We start from the raw sequence: 26771 nt of genomic DNA, 5'->3' as shown, positions 1-26771 counted from the left end.
CAGTTGGATTAACTATTCTGTTGCTCTTCTACCCCCAAATTTGTGTACATAATCACAAATTTGGGTGATCATCTTTTATATTAGACAGGATTATTATAATCAGGATTGGCAGCCAAGATAATGAGTTTATGGTCTGTTATGTGGAATTGTATGCATTAATTACCAAGCCTTAGACGAGGCTCTTCATTCCTAATGCCAAAGGCATCCTTTTCTAATGAGAAGAAATGAGGGCTGGAAAATAGTTGTTTGAGTTTGGCCCCAGTACTGTGACCTTGGCACATCCCTGAGCCTCAGTTTCTCCAACTTGAAATGGTCTGCTTGCCTTGAAGGGATTTTTAGACTGCTATGAAAATTCTTTGAACTATTTAAAAGAAAATTTCTGTAGAAATACATTTGTCTTTATGTCTCTATCATGCTAAAAAGTTGTGGTTCCCCTTTCACTGTTGATAGGTTTCTCTTCTCCTTCGAATTAATTTATATTTAAACTTTAAATATAACTTTACTTTAAAATAGTCAAAATAACCAGCAATGCATGTGTGTAGCCTGGCTCTGCACATGATAGTGTAATAGGCTTGTTTCTGGGTGCCATGGGTTGACAGACTGGAGTGTACCCAGAAGATTGAGAGCAGGGTGGAGAGGGGCTGAAAAATGTCACATTGCCTTTAGTGGAAAGCACTGGAGAAGGGAGACTGGGACGGACGGACAGGACAGGTTCATCCAAATAGCTGCAGGGCCGTCCTGCTCCTTAAGTGGAAGATATGTCTCCAATGGATCAAACTATGGCAAAGAGCGAGCAGCTCAGGGTGGGCAACTTTCTTGCTCCCTTCAAGGAAGTCCTTCTAGATGGGTTAGGTTCCCCCCCCAGGTGGTGAACCCCCTCCCCTTCAATGGAAAGGTTTGAGCCAAGGCTTGGTAGCTCGTCTGCCAGGGACAGCAGAGAAAAGATTCCTACCTGGAGAAGTGAGGGTAGATGTGATGACCTGTAACGTTTGTCTCTTCCAGTCCTGAGTTAAGAGATTTTCTTTTGTCTAATGAATGCCTGCTTTCTTAGAGGAAGATATACACTATATTGTGAAAGAAGGACAATTGGGCAATTTTCAATGGATTAAAAATAACATATAATTTTTTACTCCAAATGAGAAAAAAACAACTTGAATGTTTTTTTTCTCTCTCTCTTTAATAACTCAGCTATATGCTTCCACTAACCATAAATAGGTTGAAGGACCACAGTATATCTTCTTTTTGTCTTTAGTGATTGCCATGTGTGTGTACCTTTTTCTCATCATTAATATGGGGATTGTGGATTGGCACTGTGACTCTCTCGTCTTGTTATACACACAGTGTCTAGCACAGATCAAGGCAAGCAACAGTTGTTTCTAGGTCCTACTTACAGCTCTGACAGCTCTTTTCCAAGAATCTCACCTCTTTGCTGTCTCCCTCAGCCAGTCAGTTGAGAAGTCCTATCCGCTTCCTTAATTTCTCTAAAATGTGTCCCTGCATTTGGACTTTTAAATTTTCTTTTTTTTTACTTCCAGTTTTATTGAGATGCAGTTGGCATTCAGCACTGTAAAAGTTTGTGTGCAGCATGAGTTGACTTACATACATCATGAAATAATTACCACAATAAATGTAGTGAACATCCATCATCTCACATAGATACACAATTAAGGAAATAGAAAAAAACTTTTTCCTTGTAATAAGAGGCCTTAGGATTTACTCTCCTAACAGTTTTCATATATAACAGACAGCAGTGTTCATTATATTCATCATGTTGTACATTCCATCTTAGAACTTATTTATCTTTGACTTGGAGTTTGTATCTTTTGACTGCCTTCATCCAGTTTCCCCACCCACCCCCTTACCCACCTGTGATAACCACAGATCTGTTTTCTTTTTCTACGAGTTTGTTTCTTTGTTTGTTTTTGAAGTGTAATAGACCTACAACACTATGTTAGTTCCTGGTACACAACACAGTGATTTGATATTTCTATACATTTCAAAATGATCACCACGATAAGTCTAGTTACCATCTGTCACCATAGAAATATATAATTATTGACTGTGTTCCCCACACTGTACTTTTCATACCCGTGACTCATGTATTTTGCAGGTGGAAGTTTGTACTTCTTAGTCTCCTCACCTTCTCCTCTAATCCCCCACTCCCCTCCCCTCTGGCAACCAACTGTTTGTTTTCTGTATCTATGACTCTGTTTCAGTTTTGTCTTTATTTGTTCATTTGTTTTGTTTTTTAGATCCCACATTTAGTGAAATCAATGTATTGGTGTCTCTCTGTCCTGACTTATTTAACTTAGCTTTATACACTGTAGGCCCATCCATGTTGCTGCAAATGGCAAAATTTCATTCTTTTTTAAGGCTGAGTAATATTCCAGTTGTATATATGCTGCATCTTTATTCATTTATCTATCAATGGGCACTTAAGTTGCTTCCATATCTTGGCTATTGGAAATAATGCTGCAATGAACATAGAGGTACCTATATCTTTTCTAATTACTGTGTTTCTTTCTTTCGGATAAGTACCCAGGAATGGAATTTCTGGATCTTATGGTAGTTTCATTTTTAATTTTTTGAGGAATCTCCATACTGTTTTCCGTAGTGGCTGCACCAGTATACATTCCTACCAACAGTGCAGGAGGGTTCCCTTCTCTCCACACCCTCACCAATACTTTGACTATTTGTTGTCTTTTTGATGATAGCCATTCTCACAGGTGTGAGGTGGTAGCTCATTGTGGTTTTGATTTGCATTTCCCTGAAAATTAGTGATGCTGAGCATATCTTCATGCGCCTGTTGGCGATCTGTATGTTTTCTTTGGAAAAATATCTATTCATATCCTCTGCCCATTTGGGGGTTGTTTGTTTGCTGTTTTTTTTTTTAACATCTTTATTGGAGTATAATTGCTTTACAATGGTGTGTCAGTTTCTGCTGTATAACAAAGTGAATCAGCTATACATATACATATATCCCCATATCTCCTCCCTCTTACATCTCCCTCCCACCATCCCTATCGCACCCCTCTAGGTGGTCACAAAGCACCAAGCCAATCTCCCTGTGCTATGCGGCTGCTTCCCACTAGCTATCTGTTTAACATTTGGTAGTGTATATATGTACATGCCACTCTCTCACTTCGTCCCAGATTACCCTTCCCTCTCCCCGTGTCCTCAATTCCATTCTCTACATCTGCGTCTTTATTCCTGTCCTGCCCCTAGGTTCTTCAGAACCATTTTTTTTTAAGATTCCATATATATGTGTTAGCATACGGTATTTGTCTTTCTCTTTCTGACTTATTTCACTCTGTATGACAGACTCTAGGTCCATCCACCTCACTACAAATAACTCAATTTCGTTTCTCTTTATGGCTAAGTAATATTCCATTGTGTATGTGTGCCACATCTTCTTTATCCATTCATCTGTCGATGGACACTTAGGTTGCTTCCATGTCCTGGCTATTGTAAATAGAGCTGCAATGAACATTGTGGTACATGACTCTTTTTGAATTATGGTTTTCTCAGGGATTATGCCCAGTAATGGGATTGTTGGGTCGTATGGTAGTTCTATTTTCAGTTTTTTAAGGAACCTCCATAGGGACTGTATCAATTTACATTCCCACCAACAGTGCAGGAGGGTTCCCTTTTCTCCACACCTTCTCCAGCATTTATTGTTTGTAGATTTTTTGATGTTGAATTGTATCAGTTCTTTGTATATTTTGGATATTAACCCCTTACCAGATATATCTTTTGCAAATATTTTTCTCCCGTTTGGTTGGTGGCCTTTTCATTTTGTTGATAGTTTCCTTTGCATTGCAAAGGCTTTTTAGTTGGATGTAGTCCGATTGGTTTACTTTTCCTTTTGTTTCCCTTGCCTGGGGAGACATATCCAAAAAAAATATTACTAAAGACTGATGTCAAAGAGCATACTGCCTATGTTTTCTTCTAGAAGTTTTATGATTTCAGGCCTTACATTTAACTCTTTAATCCATTTTGAATTTATTTTTATACAAGTTGTGATATTCTTTGGCATGTTGCTGTACAGTTTTCCCAACACCATTTATTGAAGAGAATGTTTTCTCTCTGTTGTATATTCTTGCCAACTTTGTTGTAGATTAATTGCCCATATGAGTGTGGGTCCATTTCAGAGCTCTGTATTCTGTTCCATTGATCTATATGTCTGTTTTTGTGCCAGTACTATTCTGTTTTGATTACAGTAGCTTTGTAGTGTAGTCTGAAGTCAGGGAGCATGATACCTCCAGCTTTGTTCTTATTTCTCAAGATTATCTTGGCTCTTCAGCATCTTTCGTGTTTTCATACAAATTTTAGAATTATTCTAGTTCTGTGAAAATGCCATTGGTATTTTGATAGAGATTACATTGAATCTGTACATTGCCTTGGGTAATATGGTCATTTTAACAACATTAATTCTTCCTATCCATGAGTACAGTATAGCTTTCCATCTATTCATGGCATCTTCAGTTTTTTTCACAAGTATCCTATAGTTTTCAGCATATAGGTCTTTAACCTCCTTAGGTTTATTCCTAGGTATTTTATTCTTTTTGATGCAGTTGTAAATGGGATTATTTCATTAATTTCTCTTTCTGATAGTTTGTTGTTAATGTATACAAATGCAACAGATTTCTGTATATTAATTTTGTACCCTCAACTTTACCGAATTCATTTATAAGTTCTGGTAGTTTTTTGGTGATGTCTTTAGACTAGGTCCTGACAGGGAAATCTATGGGGCTACGGTGGTCCTGGAGCTGGTGTCTGCCTGCCAGTGGGCAGGGCTGGGGCCCAGGGGGTCTTGAGGCCAGTGCCAGCTCCTGGTGGACAGGTCCATGTTCTGAGCCCTCTGGTGGATGGGGTCAGGTCTTGGGGTAGCTGGGAGCTCAGGTGGTCCTAAGGCAGCAAGCCTGCTGGTGGTTGGGGTCTGAGTCCCTATCTGGCTATTGGTTTGGCCTGAGGCGTCCCAGAAGTGGCACCTATAGACTGTTGGGCCAGGGCTAGGCTGGGTCCTGGGGCTAATAAGCTAGAGGGAGGCCTCCAAAATGGCTCTTGCCAGCACCAGTGTCCTTGTGCCAGAACCCCATGGCTGCCACCAGTTTCTGTGTCCCAAGAGTGACCTACATTTGCCTGCTGCCTCTCTGGGAGATTCTCCAAGATCAGCAGGTGGGTCTGACCCAGGCTCCTATCCAATTACTGCTTCTGCCCTGGGTATCAGAGTGTGTGAGAGTTTGTGTGCATCCTTTAAGAGTGGAATCCCTATTTCCTATGCCCCCTGGCTCTCCTGAAAGTAAGCCCCACTGTCCTTCAAAGCAAAATCTTCTGGGAGCTCATCTTCCCAGGGCAGGACCCCCAGCCTGGGGAGTCTGATGTGGGGCTCAGACCTCTCACTCCTTGGGGAGAACCTCTGCAGTTGTAATTATCCTCCTGTCTGTGGGTCACCCACCCTTGGGGTATGGGTCTTGACTATCCTGTGACTCCATCCCTGCCACCCATCTCTTTATGGTTACTTCTTTATATATGTAGCTGTAGAAGATCTTTTCTGCTGGTCTTCAAGTCTTCTGATCAACAGTTGAGCTCAGTGTCTTCCTACTCTGCCATCTTGGACACTCCCCTGACCCTTCCTTTCTGTTTCCTGTTTCTGATCTGTTTTAGGCCCCTGTTATCTCTACCTTGAATTACCTCTACAGCCTCCTAACTAGCTTCTCTCTGACTCTAAACTTACTTCCTCCTGTCAGTTCATCTTCCACACAGCTGCCAGAAGGCATGTTGTACAACACTGATGTGAGCATGTTACTTCCCCAATCAGATTTGTGTTTTAGAACACTCCTCCTGGCAGCAGTGCAAGGTGGCTGATGAATAAAATTCAAGTTCCCCGGCCACCTAAATGTGTATGGTTTGCACAATGCTCTTTTCCTGGCTTCCCTTCCACGTGTGATTTGCCTCATCCCTCCTTTCCAGCCAATCTGAAGCATTAGTTTGTCCCCCAACACATTCTCTAATTTTATCAAGCTTTACATTTGTTTATTTCCAGATCTGAGGCTGGTACTCAAGTTAAAATTAGATTTCTAGGGCCAAGCAGAAAGTATTCCACCAAGTACTATGGTTGTGTATGGACAGTACCTACTTGATCGGGGACTGTGAAAATCGGATCTGTGAATTCTGTACAGTGCTTAGACGAGTGCCTGGAATAAAGGAAGTGCCAGTTGAGCATCCTTCTTCTTCCTGCATTGCTAGCAGAGGCATCGATAAGTGTTTCCCCATGTCTCATTTGTGAGCTGACCTGCTTCACTCTGACTCTTTCACTAAGGACTTTGGGAAGGTTACTTCATGTCTCTGGGCCAATTCCACAGCTTTATGTTTAGGGGGAAAATTAGACTAAATGATCCCCGTAATCCACTTCTGATATAGAATTTCTGGATTCCCTAACCATTTCTTTAAACTTTCTAGTAGTGAATGAAATCAGGGTTGGAGTGTCACTTTTCTCATTCTCAGTCTTTCAAAACTTGGAAATAAAACAATATGGTAGAATTTGGAGAACCCAATGGCCCTGTGTATGAACCATAAGTGATTCCTTCACACAGTCACTACACCCACCGCCGTCCGTCATATGGTACGTCAACAGACGGGAGGAGGAGCTGATGAAGAGGTTCCGGGAGCAGCTGGAGGAGAGGACGCAGATGCTGCGGGGTGAGATCTGGAACCAGAACCATGCGCTGGAAATGTTGAAGGAGCAGCTCCAGTCAATGCAGGATTCCAAGTTGCAGGTCAGAGGCCAGTTCTATGTAAGTGGCGGAAGGGAGAGGAGAAAGGGACCTTGACAGTCTTCAAGGAGTTAGTCAATAGGGCCTGCTAATAGCAACAGCTGCTGCCTCCAGGGCAGCATGGGACATCTGGAATGATCTTCAGCAGGGACTTACGGCTTTGCTCCTTTTCTCTTGGCTGCAAGAGCTGGGATGGGCCCAGCCAGGCCCTGGCAGTGGCAGATGTGGCTCATGTACAGCCAAGGCTTCCTGTGGGCTGGCCTGTAGGCAGTCTTGCTCCATGACCAGCATGTCTTGTGCCCTAAGGAAAGCTGTGGCCTCTGAATAAGACCTTTGTGGTACTGTGTCCTTACAGATTCAGCCATCTACCTCACGCCACATTCACAGTCCTGAGCCCCAGCCTTTGGAGCCAGTGCCCAAGAAACAATGCATTGGGCCGATGCATAGGTTCCTCCCAGACTGCAAGGGGGCCAGGCATTTCTGTGGTTCCTGTTCATCCTACTCCTTCCGATTCCCTGAGGAGCTTCAGCAGCCCTGTGACGCCTCTTCCCAGGTATGGAAAGCCTGTTTCATCTGTGTAGCTGAAAGGGGATTTCATTTTCATGAAAATGTGGGCTCAGCTGTTTCTCCTTGAGGGGCCAGTGGCTACCCAGTTGGCTGCAATTCGTTTGCCTGAGATAAAAATATATCCTGGCCAGCCAGACCTGGACACACACGCCCATGTGCGTGTACATATGTGCTGCACCGCAGATTCTCACAGCCGGGAGCACGACTGCAGCTCGTGCCCAAACAAGCAGACAGTCACCCGAGAGGCGGCATTGCTGTTGTCTTCCACCCTTGGGAGAATGGAGTGTTTGTGTTCCATTTCTGAGAGGCTCTGTTATCTCTTTTCTTTTGACACAGCAGCCCGCTCAGGAGCTGGTGCAATACCTCCCACAGCAGGCGGGGCTGCAGGAGCAGTCACAGCAGCATAATGTTACTGTGGAAAACCGTGTGCTGCAAATACTCGTGCCAAGCCAACCTAACGTCTCCTTGCCCCTCGATAACACCCATATGTTTACGTCGATGCAGCACATCACGGTTCCTGTCCAATTAGAAGCTGAGCAACAGCCCTCCAGCAGCTATCATGGTGAAAACCCTGGGGGCCAGGAAGGCAGGAGTCATAGGTAAGAAGTGCATGGAATGGTAATAAGGGCTGAGGTCACTGCTCTCCCCTCGTGGCTGGACACCATACCTGAAACCATGGGCGACTTGCCCACGGGCACCCAAAGTCCCCTCATCCCAAGCAGTGTGCTCCCCCTCATCCTGCTCTGCGGCCACTGAACCCCGCCTCCACAGGCGTGGCGCATAGCCGAGCACGCCTTGATGGAACAGAGGCATCTCCATGAAAATAAAAGGACTAGATCAGGACGTCTCCAAGCTAGGGAATGAGCATGCCACTCTTGAAATCACTTGACTTCACGCACCCAAGCCCAGCCTCACAGCACAGGGTGTCTATAGTAAAGTCTTGAGTGTCCCCAGGTGAATGACTCCTGGCTCCTAGCTTCCTTCTTCCACTTCCCTGGGATCCGGTGGTCACAGTAGACCAGGTGAAGGGGTCTCCAGGGCACTGACGATCTCTATGGGGGAAGCAAGTGTGAAAGAGTTGCTAGATTGCCATTGGATGCCTAAAGAGCCAAGAACACAGAAGGACCAAGTCCTGGGAGGCAGTCTGAGCACACGAACACGTTTTCTGCTCAGGGATAAAATTTTTGGCTCCAAATGCCAGAGAAAGAAGGTTCTGCTCAACAGTGAAGGGTTGTGTAGCACATTCTTGGCACCCAATAACTAGTTTTGAATGAATGCCAGTTCTCTGAGCACGTCTCCCAGAGCCCTCTGGATTTCCTTCTGCGTTCCTTTAGGATCAGTGTCCCTGACACGTGGGGTGCGTTAGTGCCTGATCATCCGAATCAACCTGAAGAGGTTGTTAACAGTACAGATTCAGAGTTTTGGATGATGCTCAAAAACCTCTGTTTATCACACGACCTCCAGGTTTAGGGTGATAGAGGGAGCCCCAGACTTAGAGAAGGATAACAGACCTTGCAAGCTCCTCTCGGCCATGAGCTCCTTCAGTGACGAAGGGCACGTTCCTGAATTCGGGGTAGGTGAAGCGACACAAGGCCACAGAAGTTACCATCGTGGAAGAACCAGGACTGTCCAAGTAATAGAAATAAAACCACTTGATATAAATGACTGATTTTTCTTAATATTTACATTCGCTTTACTTTGGCAAATTGAGACTTATTCGGGCCAAAGTGAGAGTCCAAGCAAATGAATCCTGATTTAGCCACTCGAAGCATGTTCCTTGAGCACCTAGTGATGAGCAAGACAGTGTCTCCTGGGCCATCGTTCCTAGACCCGTGTCACTGTAACATGTTTCTTCTCTTACAGTTTTCTTCTTGAGGACCAGCAGGGGCCCTGCCTGAGTCCATTGCTCCTGGCACATAACCCAAGCTCTGAGATGATTTCTTCTACCGTCATCCCTCAGTGTCAGATAAGTTCTGACTCAAACTTAGTCATGCTGCAGATCCCAGAGGATTCCAACCAACTTTGTCAACAGCCAGAAGACCCACAGCATCACCTTTACTTCCAAGTTGAAACTTGGCCTTCCAGTGAGCAGGCCTCCCTGCAGGACCAAGTTACTTGGGTTCAGGTATACACCCCCTTCTCCTCTGCCCCCCGGCCCAGGTCAGGAAGTTCTGCACCGAGGCTGGACCCTTCCCCATATGTTCCGTGTGTGAAATCCACACTTCAAAGCTCAAAGAAATCTGAGGGTGGGTACCCACATGGGGTAGCAGTCACGGCTGAGCAAAAAGATTCTCTAGGCTTCCATGGAAAAGTGAGCTGTCCTCGGCGATATTAAAGGCAATCTGATTTGGAAACCTCTCACAAATATGTTTCCTGGGCAAAATGAGCCCTGCCATATGCTGAGCTCAATGCCCCAGCCCAGACCCCTTTCTGAACTTCCGGATCTTTAGTTGTGCTACAAAATCCAAGGCCTGGTGTGGCATGTTCCCTGGAGTCCTTCCACTGAATGAATGTGCAGGGTATCCATCCATGGGGTGCCCCGTATTTGGCAGGGCAGACCCCACCTTGGGGACCATCTGTCTTGGCTGTGTTGCTAGGGCAGTGGCGGGAGCTGGTCCAGATGGCAGTCACATAGCAGGTTTTACTTCCCGGGGACACTCCCAGCAGGCCCCTTGGGGACCACAGACTCTCCATCTGACTAACAGCATTTACAAAGGGTGTTTGTCGGGATTCTGGCTTTAGAGATCTTAATAGAACTTAACCTCTTAAAAAAAACTAACAACAAGGGAAAAAAACAGTAAACTAAGGCAGAATGAAGGGGATTGGATATTTTAAATGGCTATGATTAACTTCACATAGACCTCTTGACCAGCTGGGCCACCAGCCCTCCAGAAAGTTGGTCCATTAGAGGGACTGCCCACACGAAGACATCAGATGGTCAGTGGGTCCTGTGGTTCAGTTAGCAAGCCAGGCTCTGGTGAGAGCCTTCCTCATGCCTGCTCTCAAGGCACTTACCCTCTGGACGGGCCCTGAGAGGCAGAGCAGGCTGAGCAGATGTCCCAGGGAAGTGGGGAAGGGAGGACCCCGCAAGGTTGCACAGATGGGAGAATGCAGTGGACCAGCCAAAGGTAGGACTGTGTTGGAGGCCCCCTGTCCACGAGACTTCAGGGGCTCCCCACACCCTGCTCGGGTTCGTCTTCTCCAAGCTCTGGACCCTCCCTCTCCCCGGGTCCCCAGACACCTTTGGCTTTCTGCCCCTAGCGCAGCCCTGCTCTTTCTGTCTCCTCTACCTTCTCCTCCACCCTCTTGAATTCCACTTGTTGAAATCTTATATCACCTTCAAAACCCAGCCCAAGGGGTCCCTCTTTCTCCAGCAGAAAAGATTCGCACAGCCCACTCCTTGGAACACCATCTGTGTGTCTGTCCCGCCTGCCCTGTCCACAGCCCAGAGTGGGTTGTTACCTCTCCCTGTCTCATTGCTCAAGTGAGCCTGGTAGCTGCCAGTCAGGCTCAGTGTGGAAGTCACCTAGCCTGAGCAGAATGGTGAGGGCCAAAGGTAGGGGCAGGGAGAGACCTTCTAAGGCCTCGGCTGGCCATGGCTGGTAGGGAACTGGACCGGGAGGGCCAGACACGGGGCCCAGTAGCCTTAGGCATTCAGACAAGTTTGGGAGAGCCCAGGACTGCTTCTGCTGGTCTTTAAGGCAAGATGCCATTGGGAGAGAGAAACAGGGGTGATCCCATTTCCTTAGCTCCAACTTCTGCCGGCACCTTGCAGGCTTGTGTTCCAAAGACCTGCTTCTCACTGGCTTGCTGACTCGGACTAAAGGGATTCTCCCACCGCTGCAAAATGGGCCCAGGCACTCTAGCAAAGGACTCCACTTTGTCCCCCTTTTTCCCGGCAGGTACCAACCCCTGAGACAGAAGTCCAGGGCTCTTCAGGTCTACAGATTATCCAAGACGACACGGAACACGGGCCAGGCCAAATCTGCTACTTCATGTCTGCAGCGCCGTCCAACTCGTACGAGTAGCAGCGCCACATGTACTTTCCTCTCTAGCCTCGAGAGAAGAAGGGGAGACAAGATGCTGAGGCCTGCATGACAAGGGGACCTCCAAGGCGCACAGAGTCCCCTGGAGTAAGGGGTAGGGGGTGGGGTGGATCCTTTATTTTCTTTTCTGACAAGTTCTTTTTGTAATTGTTACTTGAGCACAACCTGTTCTTTGAAATCATGCTACAGAGGCAGCCTGTGATCCCTAGCGTGTGCTGCCCAGCCTCGCAGACACCGATTCTACCATGGGCAGGCAGGCTGCGGAGTCTGCTCAGGGTAGAAGAGCCTTTTGATGACAAGAAGTATTTTCCAGCATGGTTTGCAATCTAGTTGGAGCTGTTCCGTATCAGGCTGTGAAAATTCCGAGGCCTTGGCCTTGACGATCAAGGTCGGCACTTCCTCCACAGTCAAGCTGGGGAAATGCATGGAGAACAGCAATCCAACTGTGGAAAAAGCTGAAACCAGGTCCAAAGTTTTATGCTAAAGTACTCACGGCTTTGCTGCTTAATAAAAATTGTGTTTTACTACAACTCTCTGTGAACTTATAACTGACTTTTGGAACCTAGAAATGGTACCTGCCTTCCTGAGTGGCTGTGTGCCCAAGTCTTCTGGGTAGCTGAGGCCCAGCACAGTTGGCCTGGGGCTACCCACTCTGTGTTGACTGTGCCCATGCCTAATGCAGCCCGTGAGGGGTGAGCCTGGTTGCTCAAGGGCACAGTGCCCATTTGCTTTGCGTGCACGTTCCTTCTCTTCTTTCTGGCAGGAGTACTTCCTGGAGGAAGAGTGATTTGCTCTCCGTCAAGCACCAAGGAGAGCATCTTCCCAGCTGTCTGCACAGAGGCGGGGAAGCAGGGGTGGGGGGGGCTTGGATAACCTAGCCTGAAGTCATCATGTGCCTTGAATGTCAAGTCTTAAAGTAATGAACCATTGCAGGAAGAAGGCAAAGGAAGCCCCAGTCCCCAGTGGCAAGTTACAATAAAGGGGACAGTGAGGCCACATACCCACAGGAGAAGCTTGACACCCCCCAGGTAGCCTGATCTCTACCAGGGTGCTGTGGACTGAATGGGTCCCCCTCAATTCACATGTTAAAGCTCTACCGCCAATAGGACGGTATTTGGAGGTGGGGCCTTTGGGAGGTGATTAGCTTTAGATGAGGTCGTGGGGGTGGTGCCCTTATAGTGGAATTAGTGCTCTTAGAAGAAGAGACACAGAGAGCTTGCTCCCTCTCTCACCTTGTATGCACAAAGAGGCAGTCACATCAGCTCACAGCAAGGTGGTGGCTACCTACGAGCCAATAGAAGAGGTCTCAGAATAAAACCTACCTTGCTATCACCTTGATCTTGGTCACCTTGACAGCCTCTAGAACTGTGAGAAATAAAAATCTGCTGCTGAAGCCACCCCCACCCCCCGGCTGTAGTATTTTGTTATGGCAGCCTAAGCTTCGCAGCCATTGGGAAGAAGCAGCTGCAGGCCCAGTCACTTGTCAGAGTGCCTCCTTGGTACGTTCAGGTACATCTCCCATTGTGTCAGCACGTGCAGAGCATTTCCAAGAACCAGTTCTCTTGGGCTGCCCCACAGAGATGGAAGCAAAGGTTAGGGTCATTCTTGGTACCCTCTTTGACTTTGGATGGGTAGAGGTGGAAGTGGCTGGTGTTCTGGGATGTTGGCAGGGACTCTGTCGCCTCCTTGTCTCGGGAGGCCATGGGACCACCATACCCCCTCCTGCCCGACACTACAGGAAGGACCACACATGTACATGGCCACGCCACGCTTGTTAAAGAGAGTGATGAGAGATCACAAGGCAGCAAGAGGCACTGCTTTGCTGGCATGCGGAGTGGCCCAGGCTCGGGGTCAAGAACTACCTCTAGACCGTGGGGTGGCGGGGCGGGGCATTCGGGCAGGCAGGCTCCTTCCAGCTACTCAGCTGGTAGCATTCCAACCTTGGGGACAGCTCGGGGGCAGCTCACAGGCTGACTCTGCAGCGTCAGTAGTCTCCCTAGCCAGATCTGGTGTTTCTGACAGAAGGATTTGGTCCTGCTCTGTTTTTTCCCTTTACATGGAAAGGAGAGGCGGTCAGGCAGGCCCTAGAGTAGTGCAGTCCCGAGACACACAGCTGATGCCACTTTCTACCGTGGACAAGTCGCTGAAGCTCTCTGGCCTTTGTTTCTCCATCAGAAAAAAAGGAGAGAGGTGGAGACAGTGCCTTTCCTACGTAGCTCCCGGAGGAGATGATGATCAATGGCTTTGTAGAGCCTTCAGGAGAGGCACTATAAAAGCTGACTAGGCGGGATGCATTCAGTTGGGGTTATTGTTTGAATTCCAGGCTTCACCACCCTCTGGATTTCAGACAAGGCTCTGCCTCAATCACCAGCTTAACTCCCGGCTCAGCCCCCAAGCCAGGTTGCCAGAGGGTCAGAGGGGCCAGCTGCCCAGTTCTGCGGTTTTCCAAGGATCCCCACAGGAGTAACTACGAGGCTGCCCCATCTCAGAATGGGGAAAGTTGAGGGCACAGGGGCTAAAAGCCCAGAACCAGTGCTCATGTGCTGGCAAGTCCCATCGTGAGTTTGGATACGACTGAAGTCAAAGCGTGGTGAGTGTGTTCTCTCAGTCAGTTCCGGGCCCAGCCCCTGCTCCGAGGCATTCTTGGTACTCCTGGCCGAGACCTTAGACTTGGCTGCCTGGGCAGACCAGTGCCTTTAACTGGGATCAGTCTGTACTTTCTTTTCGCTTATCTTCCCAGGCACAGCCCTAGAGTGTCTCCTGATGATTGTAGCCCGGAAGAAAGTTGTCAGCCCTCAGGCTCTGGGAGAAGCAGGGCTGACCAGGCCAAGAGATGCCAGTGTCCTCAAGAGGGTCAGGGGTGGCTTTAGCAACAAAGAAATGAGAAACTGGTGACACTTGCACGCACTCCAGATCATGAACTGAGTGAGGGGTGGGTTCTGTCCCAGCCTTGCCCAGGGCAGGAGAGAAGTCTGGGCATGACTTGTGTCAAGAAGACTGGTCATGGGACAAGCTTCCAAGGCCACAGTTCCATCCGGAATAGCTGTGGCTGTCCCCATGGTCTGTGCTAAACTGCTCCAGGAGGTTCTGGGGACTCTGCAGCCCAAACCACAAGTGGACGCTACACCCGGAGCTACTCAGGACAAACGTTTTCTGTCCATCACGCTCCCTCCTGGTCCCACGGGCCACACGCACACGGTGCACAGCTCACACAGCCACCTCGCCTTTACTCTCAGACTCTGCAGATGAATGAGACCAGACCCTTCCAGCAGCCCTAGAGCAAGCAGATCCCCAGGAAGGGGATGCCCACTCCTAGCACCCCAGCCTCGGCCACCCGGGTCCCCTTCCTCGGTGGCCTCAGAGAGGCAGCAGCGTTCAGCCGCAGGCCCTGAGCACCGTGACCCACATAGCACTCGATGGCTGGGCACGTGGCCTGGGACACGAGGGCTGCTATCCCCAGAGTTTCCTGGCCTTGCTGCATGCGTCTGCTGGACAGCCTTGCCCTCACCCCAGCTGCCTGGCCCACACCAGCTTCGTCCTTGGGGGAGGGAGGGGCGGAGAGACAGAGTGCCCAGAGCATCACGATCTTGTGGGCACGGGGCTCCTACAGCAGAAGTGGGCCCAGACACAGTCCAGGATCCCAGAACTTAGCCTGCCTTCCCTCGACACTGGCACCAGCAGCCCCAAGTTGCAAAGCGGGCAGCCCCTCGCAAGGAGGTCAGCAAGGTGGACCCTGACCCAGAGCATCATTGCCTTACCGTTACCCCACAGGACCTCAAGGTGGCTTGCTGAGGATTTCTTTACCCCTCTAGCACGAAGCCGAATTGGCATCCCCTGTCTGCAAAATTATGGGGGTTGCATTTCTCTGGGGGTTGATAGGGCGGAGGAAGTTGGAGGAACACGACAGAGCTGCCCCTGCTGCCACACGTGGCAGACCTTCCAGACACAGCTGCCATGACCCCCGCCCCCATCAGCTCTCCCCCAGGTGGGCAACACAAGGTCCTCACTGAGTAATATTCCAAGCACAGACTTTAACGGCTGAATATTCATGTGGTTTCTATGTCATCAAATATTTATAAATGTTCCTATTCCCAAACGACTTTGGTAATAAAGAAGGAAGAGTCATTGAAACGCCAGCCCTGAGCCATGCTCTTCCTTGCCTGCATCGGCAGGACACAGCACAGCACCGGCCAAGGCCCTCCATGGTGTCTCGAGTGTTCCAAGTACTTTGAAGGCAATGAAAGTGAAGGCGACCTCTGAACGTTCTGGGCTGTGAGTGTTGTCCACTTCGGCCAAAATCCCTGGGAAGGAAAGATTGAGGGAGAAAGGTCAGGCAGAAGAGAAGGGGCTGAGGTGGGCCTGGGGCCGCAAATTCCATCCCCATCTCTCAAAACGGGCCCCGACAAACATAACAAAGACTCCAGTTTGTAGCTAGGACCCAATTAAATGTTCCATAGGGCATGGGAAATCATTGGCCTGTTCTGTTTTCACGACTAAGCAAGACAGTGTTGAATGGCTCTCCATTGCTTATCAAATAAAGCCCGAGTTCTCAGCCTGGCGTGGCCCGGCCTCACCCTTCCTCCACAACTGCACGGCCCTCTGCCCGTCACACACTGCCCCTGGCCTCGTGGAACCGCTGGGTTGGACACAAGCCAGGGCTTTCCTGCCCTCATGGATTCGTCTCTCTTCTCTACACCTGGAACGCGCTCCCCTCCCGTCTCTGCATTTCCGAGCTTTGCCCGTGAGGCAGAGCCTGGCCGGAAGGCTCTCTCTGCTCCCCTGTCCTCCTGTCCCTGCTCAGCGGGCAGAGAAGCTGGGGCCCCCAGAGCACAATACCTGGCGGACCGAGCCTTCTCTCTACACGTGTTCCAATGAGTATCTTCAGCCAAGGTCCTTCCAGTTACCTGGAGAACGTTTCACAAAGAAAAGCAGCTGCTTGAGGCAGGATCTTCGAGTGACAAGCCACGCTGGTGAGGCCCACGAGCCTTCTCGGGCAAACTCCCAGCAGGCCGTCCCTGGGGCCAAAAGGCAGCCCACCTTCTAATGAGCTCAGGTGTAAGTTTTCTTAAGCTCCTGAACATTAGCCTGCCAGCTTGCCGCCCTTCCTCAGGCTTCGTCCTCAGGCAGGGACTCAGAGATGAGGGCGGGCAGAACCTGCCGTGGGGCCACAGTCTTGGCCCCTGAATCACCATTTTCCAATGGGACTCAGCAGAGGGCTTGGTGGATGAGAGAGCCGGGAGGAAGTCGTGAAGCGCGAAGCATTGCCCTGAGTTGGCACGTCCCTTTGTGGCCCAGGCGAGGCGGGAATACTGCAGGGAGATGGGGGGGGTGGGGAGAGAGGAGTGCAGGGTGGGGTGGCAGTGACAACTAAATGCCAAGAAACTCCCGGAGCCGTGGATGTTTCCTGCCCAGATGGAGGCCCTGACCCCAAAGGTCAAAGGGTAATTAACCACACAGTCACCTTGTTGATGAAACAAAACCCACACCCCTGGAGAATCAAAACATGTCAAAGGCATGGAGGCAAAGGTCAACAGACAGGACAGACAAATTGTAGTATTTAGTACTGCGCATGCAAGTGTTTGTGCAATCTATTTAGAGGTTAGCCTGCCAGCCTGGGGGGAGGGCAGGTGGGAGAGGGGCTGGAAGTTCAGCTGAACTGGGGTGTGATTTCAGCTGATAACAGGGTGCAGGTCTCCGGGAAAGAGCTGGGCTCACGGGGAGATTTACACCCAGAACCTTGGAGCACGTGGTCCACCAGAAAAGCCAGACTTCGTGCATAGAGGGGCGTCTATGGACAGCAGGGCACCCGGAAAGGACAGCAGCTCCCTGGCAGCCACCCTTGAGGCCCACCTCCACCTCGACTACTGCACTTCCCCCTCCCCAGCTCCTAGCCCCCACTTGGGAAATGACCATGGCTCCCAAACCCCAGTACCCCACCCTGTTTTCCCCGCTGGCCACCGAACCCTTCGATCCAACTGCATATGGGACGTCTCCCTGTGGATGTCTCCTGGGCACCTCAATGTCAATGCAGCCAAAAACCGGCTCTTCAGCATCTCCGGAAAACAGCTCCCCTCTCAGGGACAGGCACATCCATCCTCTCAGTTACCCACGCCAGGAGTCAGACATTGGTGCCACTAACGCACAGTAGGGGGCAGGGAAAGTGTGAATGAATGAGGGAGTGAATGGATGAACAGATGACTGGATAGTTGACGTTGTCTTGTGTTCCCAACGTGAGCTGGGCACACAGGAGGCATCAGGGAAGATGTATTGAGCAATGGGCTTCTCCTCTCCTCCAGAAACTTCCCAGGCCCCCGCTTCAGCAAAACACCTTTCCAGGTTCTGGGTACGTAGCTCTAGGGTCCTTCTAGGGTCCCTCTAGGTCAGGGGCAGCATGTGAGGCTATATCCCATGGTACTAGTCTCAGAGGGAAGGTGGGATGGCTCCACAGGGCCAACACATAGGTTGGGCTTCTTGGTACCAGTTTTCTGTACCTTAGGGTGCCCAAGAACACCTAGTATGTGATTGCATTTCCCAGAGCCCAGACATGAACCAGGAGCGCAGGACAGGAACGCACGAAGGAGGCTCCTTTATCTCTGTCTTAGGGCTCATGGTTTCTTCAGTTCCTGCCCCACACACTCCACCACCAGCCACCTGGTGGTGCCTACAGTAGACTCCAGCTTGGGTAGGCAGCATCATTTACCTCCAGGGCCTTGGGAGGCATAGAGCAGGCAGGAGGGCCCCTGGACCTCTGGCCACCCAGCCCCCAAACTTTAGGCGGGGCTTGGTCAGACTCATTTCTTGTCGTCTCTTGCCCCCTGGCGTATGGTCGCAGTATTGCCGCTCCCCAGTGGGCTCCCTTGTGACCAATTCAATTAATATTTCCTGAGCACCTACATTGGGCCAGGCTCTACGCTGGACAGAATGCTACTCTCAAGATTTCAGTCCAGCCCTTGGTCAGCTCCCTGGTATATCTCGCTTCTGTACTCTCCAAACGCCCTCGGAGCCATGATCCATCATATCATCACTCCCTGTCCCCTCTTTCCCTCTTTCCCAATTGACTGGCAAATCCCCAACCTTGGATGAACCCAACTATTTGTACTCTGTGCGCCTGCACTTAAGCATCTCTGTGCTGCTAGAGAGAATCACACAAGCTGGCGGGTTGTACAGCCCTATAGATTTATGGTCTCCAGCCTCACCCGGGCACACCTCACTGTGCAGAAGGACTTCTGTGTTTTGTGTTTTTCCAGTCCATTCTCAGAATGGTGATTTGCTCTCTCCTCCAAGTCCCCATGTCTTTCCACTTCCCTCCTGCTTGCCTTGTCCATATTCAATTTAGAAATGAGAACATATGGAATGGAAATTCTCTCACCATACCATCACCAAGCATATTAACCTGCCTTCCTCTATAACCAACATTTCCTCCTCTCCTCGAGCTAAAACAGTGGACATCTCCCTTCTCTTTTCTAAGGCTGATGCCTTCTCTGTACTCTAGATCCCATCCCCTCCCACTTGCCACTCTGTCCAGCATCACTGGATTCCCTCTCTCTACTCAACTAGTCCCCTCACCATGCAAACGTGCTGTCATCGTTCCTGTCTTAAAAAAAAAAAAATCATCTCTCGACTCCCACCTCCTTCCCCAGAAAGTGCCACATTTTTTTCCTTCCTTTACAGGCACTTGTCTGCAGGTACTGTCTTCAATTCCTCTCTCTGCCCAGTGTAGTCATCAACACACTTGAATTCAGCCTCAGCTGCCCCCACTCCACTGAAATTTCTCTTACCATGGTCGCCTATGAACTCCATGTTGCCAAGTTCACCCTTCATTTCTCTGCCCTAGTGTTACTCTGGCTCTCAGCAGTGTTGATTCACTGGACAACATTTCCTGTTAAACACTCCCTTCTCTAAGATTCTAGGACACCTCACTTCTGTTTACCCCACCTACTACCTCACTGGCTCTTCCTTCTCACTCTCCTTTGCTGGTTCTTCCTCCCGACTCCTAAACTTGGGTCTTGGATTTTTCCCTACCTCCTTTCACACACTACGTGATCACATCCAGTCCCATAACTTTAAATCACACACACACCACACACACACACACACACACACACACACCACACCACACCACATTTCTTCACCGAACCAGACTCATATATGCAACTGCCCCATAGTCTTCCCTCTTTCAGTAGCTGGAACCCCTCGTTCCCCCAGTTCTATAAGGCAGCAATCTGATGTTATGGGCTGAGCTGTGTCCTCCAAATATTCATATGTTGAAGCTCTGACCGCCAGGACCTCAGAATGTGACCTTATTTGGAAATAAGGTCATTGCAGATGTAATTAGTTAAGCTGAGGTCATACTGGGGTAGGCAGGCCCTCATCAACTATGACTGTGTCCTTATACAAAGAGGAAATTAGAGCACAGACATACAGAGAGAGAACATGTGAAGATGAAGACAGAGATCAGGGTGTTGCTTCTACAAGCCCAGGAACACTCAAGATGGCCGGTAAACAATTAGAAGCTGGGAGAGAGGCCTGGAACACGTTCTCCCTCATGGCCCTTAGAAGGAACCAACCCTGCCCACACCTTGATCTTGGACTCCAGCTCCCAGAACTGGGAGACAATACATTTCTTATTTAAACCACTGTTGTGGACTGAATTATGTACCCCCCCTCCAAATCCATATGTTGAAGCCCCAACCCGCAATGGGACTCTTTTTGGAGAGGAGGTCTTTAGGGAAGTAATTAAGGTTAAATGAGGTGGTAAGGGTGGGGGACTAATCCAATAAGCCTGGTATCCTTAGAGGAAGAGGAAAGGACACCAGAGATTCCTCTCTCACTGCGCTCACACAGAGGAAAGGCCATGTGAGGACACAGGGAAAAGGTTACCATCTGCAAGTAAGGAAGAGGGCTCTCAGCAAGAACCAGATTTGCCACAGCACCTTGATCTTGGACTTGCCAACCTCCGGAACCATGAGAAAATAGATGCCTATTGTTTAAGCCCCGCAAGCCTGGTACTAATGCTCTTGGGATCAGCCTTAACTACTTTCGTTTTCTAAACTCTCTATATCCACTCAATAGCCACGTCTTGTTGGCTCGACTGCCAAAATCCATCTGCTGCTCCTCACCTGCGAACTGCCCACCACCGTCTCTCCCGTGCCTCACTGCTAAGACTTCCTCACTGGTCTCCTTACTTCCATTCTTGCTTCTTACAGTCCATTCCCTACACCACTTCCAGAGTGGTCTTTATACAATGTAAAGCTGATCACATCACTTGCTTACTTCAAACCCTCCAATGCATTCCATTGTACTTAGAGAGATTGTGAGCCCCTTGCAAAGTCCTCTAGGGTCCCTGCCCTCTCTTTGAACTCCTCTCCTGTCTCTGCCCCACCCTTGCTCACCAGGCCCCAACCACGCCAGCCTCCCTTATGGCCCTTGAACATCAAGCACTTGCCAGAAATGCTTATCAGCTAATACCCCCTTACGTGGCTCACTCCACCTCTCCCTTTAGGTCTCAGTTTAAATAGCTCCTCCTCAAAGCGGAAGTTGCAACTGTGAGTGGGATCTGTTTCCATTATATTTCCTAGCTGGTTATTGCTGATTAATAAAAAAGTTGGCTGTTTTGGGTAAAACTGTCTTGTAACCATCCGCCTTGCTAAAAAGATTTCTTAGTTAATCATCTTTAGCTTTCCAAGCAAGCAATCATAGAATTTGCTCTTAATGATGCACCTTTGCCATGTATCGTTTTCCATATGTATGCCTCTTGTTTCTTGTTCTAATGTTACTATATTATTTTAACTATAATCCTCTCCCCTCTCATAAATGCTCCTAACAGCACTAATTAGATCCATGTGTACTTAGATATTATTTTGTTGAATAAATAAGTGAATCAATGGACTTAAACATATTGAATAAATAACTATTTGCCTTCTGCCCCTGCTTCTGAACTGCAAGTATCATAGAGTGGGCTCGAGGCTGATTTCCCACTCTCTCCAGAGCCCAGGAAACAGGGTGGACAAGCATTAGATGTATATTGAAAAAAAAAGTGGAAGACGTGGAGATGCTCTAACGGAAGCATGTAGTAGTTTGTCGAGTGGAGGTAACAACGATGACAAGACCCTTTCTAGCTAGAAGGGGAGTCCAGGTGCAGGCCTCTACTGGATCTCAGCTCCAAATGAGTGTCACCGGTTGGAAAAGGGGGGCTGGTGGACATTACAGGGAGAAGAGACCTCCACAGCAAAGGCCTGGGAAATTTATTTTTTTCCTGAAACTATAAAGCCATAAAAAAAAAAACCTAAGAAAAAAATGTATGAAATATCTTTCTGATCCCTGGATGGATGAGGTTTTCTATGTTTAAAAGAAATAGAGTCACAAAGGGACAACAAGAAGATATGCAACAATAAAAGGCAAGTGAGAGTGGAAATACGTACAAAGGGCATATGTTCATCAAGGAGAAAAAAAGGAAGATTGCAGCCAAAAAATGAGAACATACAGATAATTCACGGTAAAGAAAAGGAGAATGGTGAAAGAAAGTGTGAAAAATTGAGCATGATAGAAATGTAAAATAAAACTATGAAAATTTTTTAAAATTTATTTATTTATTTATTTTGGCTGTGTTGGGTCTTCGTTTCTGTGCGAGGGCTTTCTCTAGTTGCGGCAAGTGGGGGCCACTCTTCATCGCGGTGCGCGGGCCTCTCACTGTCGCGGCCTCTCTTGTTGCGGAGCAGAGGCTCCAGACGCGCAGGCTCAGTAGTTGTGGCTCACGGGCCTAGTTGCTCTGCGGCATGTGGGATCTTCCCAGACCAGGGCTCAAACCCGTGTCCCCTGCATTGGCAGGCAGACTCTCAACCACTGAGCCACCAGGGAAGCCCATAACTATGAAATATTTTAATAAACTTTGCAAAGAAAATTAAACTACCATATTTTTTTTTTTGGCCGGCAAAAGCAAGGTGAAATGAATACTTTTACACACTGGGATTTGGACCAACCTTGTTGTATAGCAGCTCAGCTCTTCAGGATCAGACCCTGTAAAAGTTTATATTTTTAACCAATAATTTTACTGCTAGGGACCCATAATTCTACTTTTTTTTTTTTTTTTTTGGCCATGCCTCGCGGCTTGTGGGATCTCAGTTCCCCAAGCAGGGACTGAACCCGGACCACGGCAGTGAAAGCCCAGAATCCTAACCTCTAGGCCACCAGGGAACTCCCCATAATTCTACTTTTAAGAAACAGATGCATATTCTCATTTACATGAGGACGCAATGACCAAGAGACCCTTAAAAGCAGAGGCTGGGTAGAATCTGCCTTTAATCCACACCTTCCCTTATTCACAAGAAGCACTCAGTGGTTATTTATTGAGCTAAATTAAGCTGAAAAACGAATAGCAGTCTAAAAAAATAGACTCCTCGTTCTGTGTTAGCTACCTCCTACTCATTCGAAAATTCACCAAAACTTAACTGCTAGGAGTGTCCCCCAACTAATTCGAGCATGGATGAATCAGAGAGATCAGTAGACTTGACACACCATTCCTAATACCAGATCCATAGGCGATGCTTGACAATCTAGGTCACTCACTTTTCTTCCTCCTCATGTAAAAAAAAGAAAAGATGCATATCTATATTTTTAAAGAAAGATATTCATTTGCAGCATCATTTACAATAATGAAAACTAGAAAAAACCTAGGCCTCCAATTCCCTGAGGAATGGTTAGGTACATTTTGAAACCTCCATGCAATGAAATTGTATTCATTTAAAAATACGGCAAATCGACAAAAGTTATTTAATAAAATTCAACTTCTATTTCGGATTAAAATAACAAATACTAGTGAACTAGGACTAAAAGGATTCTTCCTCGACATGATATATTAAATGTATCTGAACCAATGGTAAATGAAACATTGGTATGCATAGTGAATCCCCAGAGGGGTTGCCATGAAGGCCAAGCTCAGGACATTGCAGTGGGAGCAGAGCAAGAAACAAATGGGAGGCATATTGGAAAGAAAGAGATATATTTATCATCATTTTCAAATTCTATGATCACCTACTTGGAAAACTACACCTGATTAAGAAACGTTTTTAGTCAGACAGATGGATACAAGAGAATTTTACAAAAATCAGCACCTTTCTCATAAACCAGTAATAACTAGCCAGAAAAAAGATTCCATTCACTAGTGCAACAAATATATATACATTACATATTATATAATACATGCTAATATATTATATGTTATGTAAAATGTATAATATATACAATAGAATAGATATAACATTATATAACATATGTTAACATATATGTTATATATTTATACACACACTCTACATAAAATATTAAAACATATGTAGGACATATAAGAACAAAACTTGAAAACCTTACTGAGGAACATGACATAAGATTTAGGAAAATAAAGAGAAATACCATGAGCTTGATTGAAAAGATTTATATTGTAAAGTTATCAGTTTTCTCCAAATTTAATGCATAAATTTAATGCAGTTACAACCATGATATCGATGCTATTATTTTTCTTTCGTAACTTTATGAAACTATTCCAGAGTTTTGATAGAAGAGTAAATAAGCAATAATGAAATTATGGGGGGAGAGAAGTAGGTATGATAGGGCGCAGAGGGTAAGAGGGTACTTGCCCCAGCCTATATTAACAGGTGTGTTAGAGCTACACTGGTCTTAACGGTGTGTGGCTGACATAGGAAGAGATGGACTAGACCAGAAACGGAGGACTGGCACCTCAATCAGTGTGGCGTAGCTGTGGCTTCAGACTTGCTTTAGAGATGAATCTTCAGGGTGGCTCTCTGGTCAGTAGTGGGGGGTGAATCTTGAAGGCTGAGGGAATATTAACTGTCTATATCAAATATATGCTGGGGAGGGGAGGTTAATTAACATAGCTATTATAGGGGCTCAAGTTCCCTAAGCCACCCTTTCTCTCCAACCCGGATGGAGAAATGACGATGTTTTACAAACAGATTAAACAATTAGAAAAAATACAGCTAATCCCTAGCTTAAGTATTAAACCAAATTCAATTCTGGACAGATTAAAAATTGACATGTTAAGTAATGAAAACGTAAAAATGGTGGCATGAGTCATTTTTGGAAAAAAAATGTTGAGGGTGGAGAAGGCCTTTGCAAGCATGAAAGCAAAAGGAGAACATGGTCAAATGCCAAGGATGAGTGTACCAGTGAGGCCACAACAGCGTTGTTTCCAATGGAAAGAAAGCAATGGGAATTGGAATCAGAAAGAAGTGGGAAATCGGGAAGCTTTGGTTCAGTCATACGCTTTGTCAATGCAAGGGATGCCCACAAAGTCATGAGATCTTGTCAAGGGGAAAAAGCAGTGGAAGAAAGCACACAGAGGGAAAAATCCCAAATACTAAAATGATTCTCACCAGGCGGTGGGATTATAGGTGATTTTTAACTTTCTATTTTATACACGTATGTTTGCCTTAACGTTTTTATAATGTGCATACTATGACTTGTATAATCAGATAAAAACCAAAGTAAATTAACAAAAATCTTTACATTGCATACACCAAATGATGTAAATTTGGATTTATAGAGTGAAAAACAGGACGACGATATATACAAAGTTTAATAATGGCTTTGTCTGTGAGTGGTTCTTTCTAAAATTGCCGCAATGGGAGCATATTATTTTTATAATCAGAACTAAGAAAAATATGTACATTTCCTGGGCTAGATGGTAGGAAATGAGATGAGAGAGGCAAGAAGCCAGGGGTTGGGAAGGAGCCCAGAGTGGGGAGAGGCGGCCTCACTGAACTTATCTTCTCCCACTGCTCCACACTGAGCTCCTGTCACCTCCTCGAGGCCTTAGTTCCACAAGGATCAGGTGACCGGCAGCACAAGACATGGAGTGCTGTGTTTGGAGGAGACAATTCCATACTGAAGCCAAGCGGTCGTGTAGCTTGAAACTGCGCCCTGAGGTGGGGAGGGGCATGGTGGAAGGTCCTATCTCTCACCACAACCAGGAAAGTGGATGAGAGACTCCTTTCATTTCCAGGAACCAATGGCCATGGGGACCTGGTGGAGAGGCGGTGCCGAGGTAGTTAATCAAATGTGACCAGCTAGATGAACTACATTCCCCGAGCAGCAGTCCAACGTGGACTAGCCTCTGGAAATCATAAAGCCTGTTTTAGGGCTTACAGGCTTTTTTTTTTTTTAAACCAAAACATTATTTAAAGAAAGGCCACCTCCCCAATATTCCTGATGACTCAGAGGACAATGGTGTGTGGGAAAACAGTGCCGTCAGCAAGTCTCAGTCAAAAGGTGATTCAGGAGAGCTGGCCTCAGAAGCAAGTTTACTTTAATTAATTTTACTTATATTTTCCTTTTTCTGTAAACACCAGAGAGATCTATGATAAAAATAAATGTCTGATGACGTCTAAAATAGCTCTCTCAGTAAGTACAAAATAAAAATTGTGTGTGCTAAGAAAGCATTGTATCGTGTCCTAATGGGCGGCATGGCTCGTGCAATTGGTGTCATCTTAGATTTGATGGAATATGGTCTATATTGTGCTTATTTACTAATGCGCTGTCTTCCCTCGCTGTAACGTCCGTGAAGGTGAGGCCTTTAGTTGACTTGGGTCACTGCTGTGCCCTCAGCCTCCAGAACATACCTGTGCATAGTGAGTGCCCAATAAACATTTTCCGTAAACTTTGAACAGAGAATTCCAGGCAGAGTGAACAAGAGGTGCAAACATCCTGAGGCAGGAACAGGCTCCTGGTGCTCCTAGAATAGCAAAGAGGCCACTGTGGCTTGAGCAGCGTGTGGTCTGACCACCACAGTTGTCATTCGACCTCTAGGATCCTTCATCAGCGTCCTCTTCCCTAAAGTGTCTACTGAAGACAAGAGGCTGGTGGCTCGTGGCACCTCTGATTCCTGGTGAACATTCCTATCAAGTCAGTGGCTCCAGGAGGCTCAATCCCTTCTGAAAACATGATTCTGGCTCCCCAGCCCCAATCATCAGAGTCAGGGACAAGGAATGTATTTGGACTTGAATTTGGAGCCCTCAAGCATGGTTGTCGCAACTTGTGTGATCATGGTATCCAGAGAGGAAAGGCGTGTGCTTGCTGGGAACCATGATTGCAGTCACCATGCCCACAGTGTCCAGGAGAGGGCAGCAGGGAAAGTGAAGTGCACGGGGGCTGAGGGCCTTGGGAGCTTATCTGCTTAAGCATCTTTTCCTGACTTAGGCTGTGTGTGTGTGTGTGTGTGTGTGTGTATGTCGGGACAAAAGGAGCGTGTGGGTATGATGAGCTATATAATGGCCACCCAGCCCTGGCTTTGGTTCCTCAGCCCTAGACAACCTGGCTAGCCCAGATAACCCTGTTCAGACCCCTCAGGAGCCCTGTCCCAGTCTTGAGATGC

General features: G+C 47.5%; 1 protein-coding gene across 1 annotated transcript in view; it reads left to right on the top strand.

Annotated features, from left to right (window-relative positions):
* The window catches only part of PASD1 (PAS domain containing repressor 1), a 122926-nt gene extending 111037 nt beyond the window's left edge, over positions 1-11889 (top strand). The window contains exons 15-19 of the mRNA XM_073798866.1: positions 6597-6779; positions 7132-7329; positions 7680-7942; positions 9207-9468; positions 11246-11889. Coding sequence (XP_073654967.1) covers positions 6597-6779; positions 7132-7329; positions 7680-7942; positions 9207-9468; positions 11246-11371 — 1032 coding nt within the window. The 3' untranslated portion in view covers positions 11372-11889. The remainder of the gene's footprint in view (positions 1-6596; positions 6780-7131; positions 7330-7679; positions 7943-9206; positions 9469-11245) is intronic.
* The last annotated feature ends 14882 nt before the right edge of the window (positions 11890-26771 follow it).

The sequence above is a fragment of the Tursiops truncatus genome, chromosome X (assembly GCF_011762595.2).
Source record: "Tursiops truncatus isolate mTurTru1 chromosome X, mTurTru1.mat.Y, whole genome shotgun sequence".
NCBI lineage: Eukaryota > Metazoa > Chordata > Mammalia > Artiodactyla > Delphinidae > Tursiops > Tursiops truncatus.
This window is presented reverse-complemented; position numbering and strand designations above follow the sequence as displayed.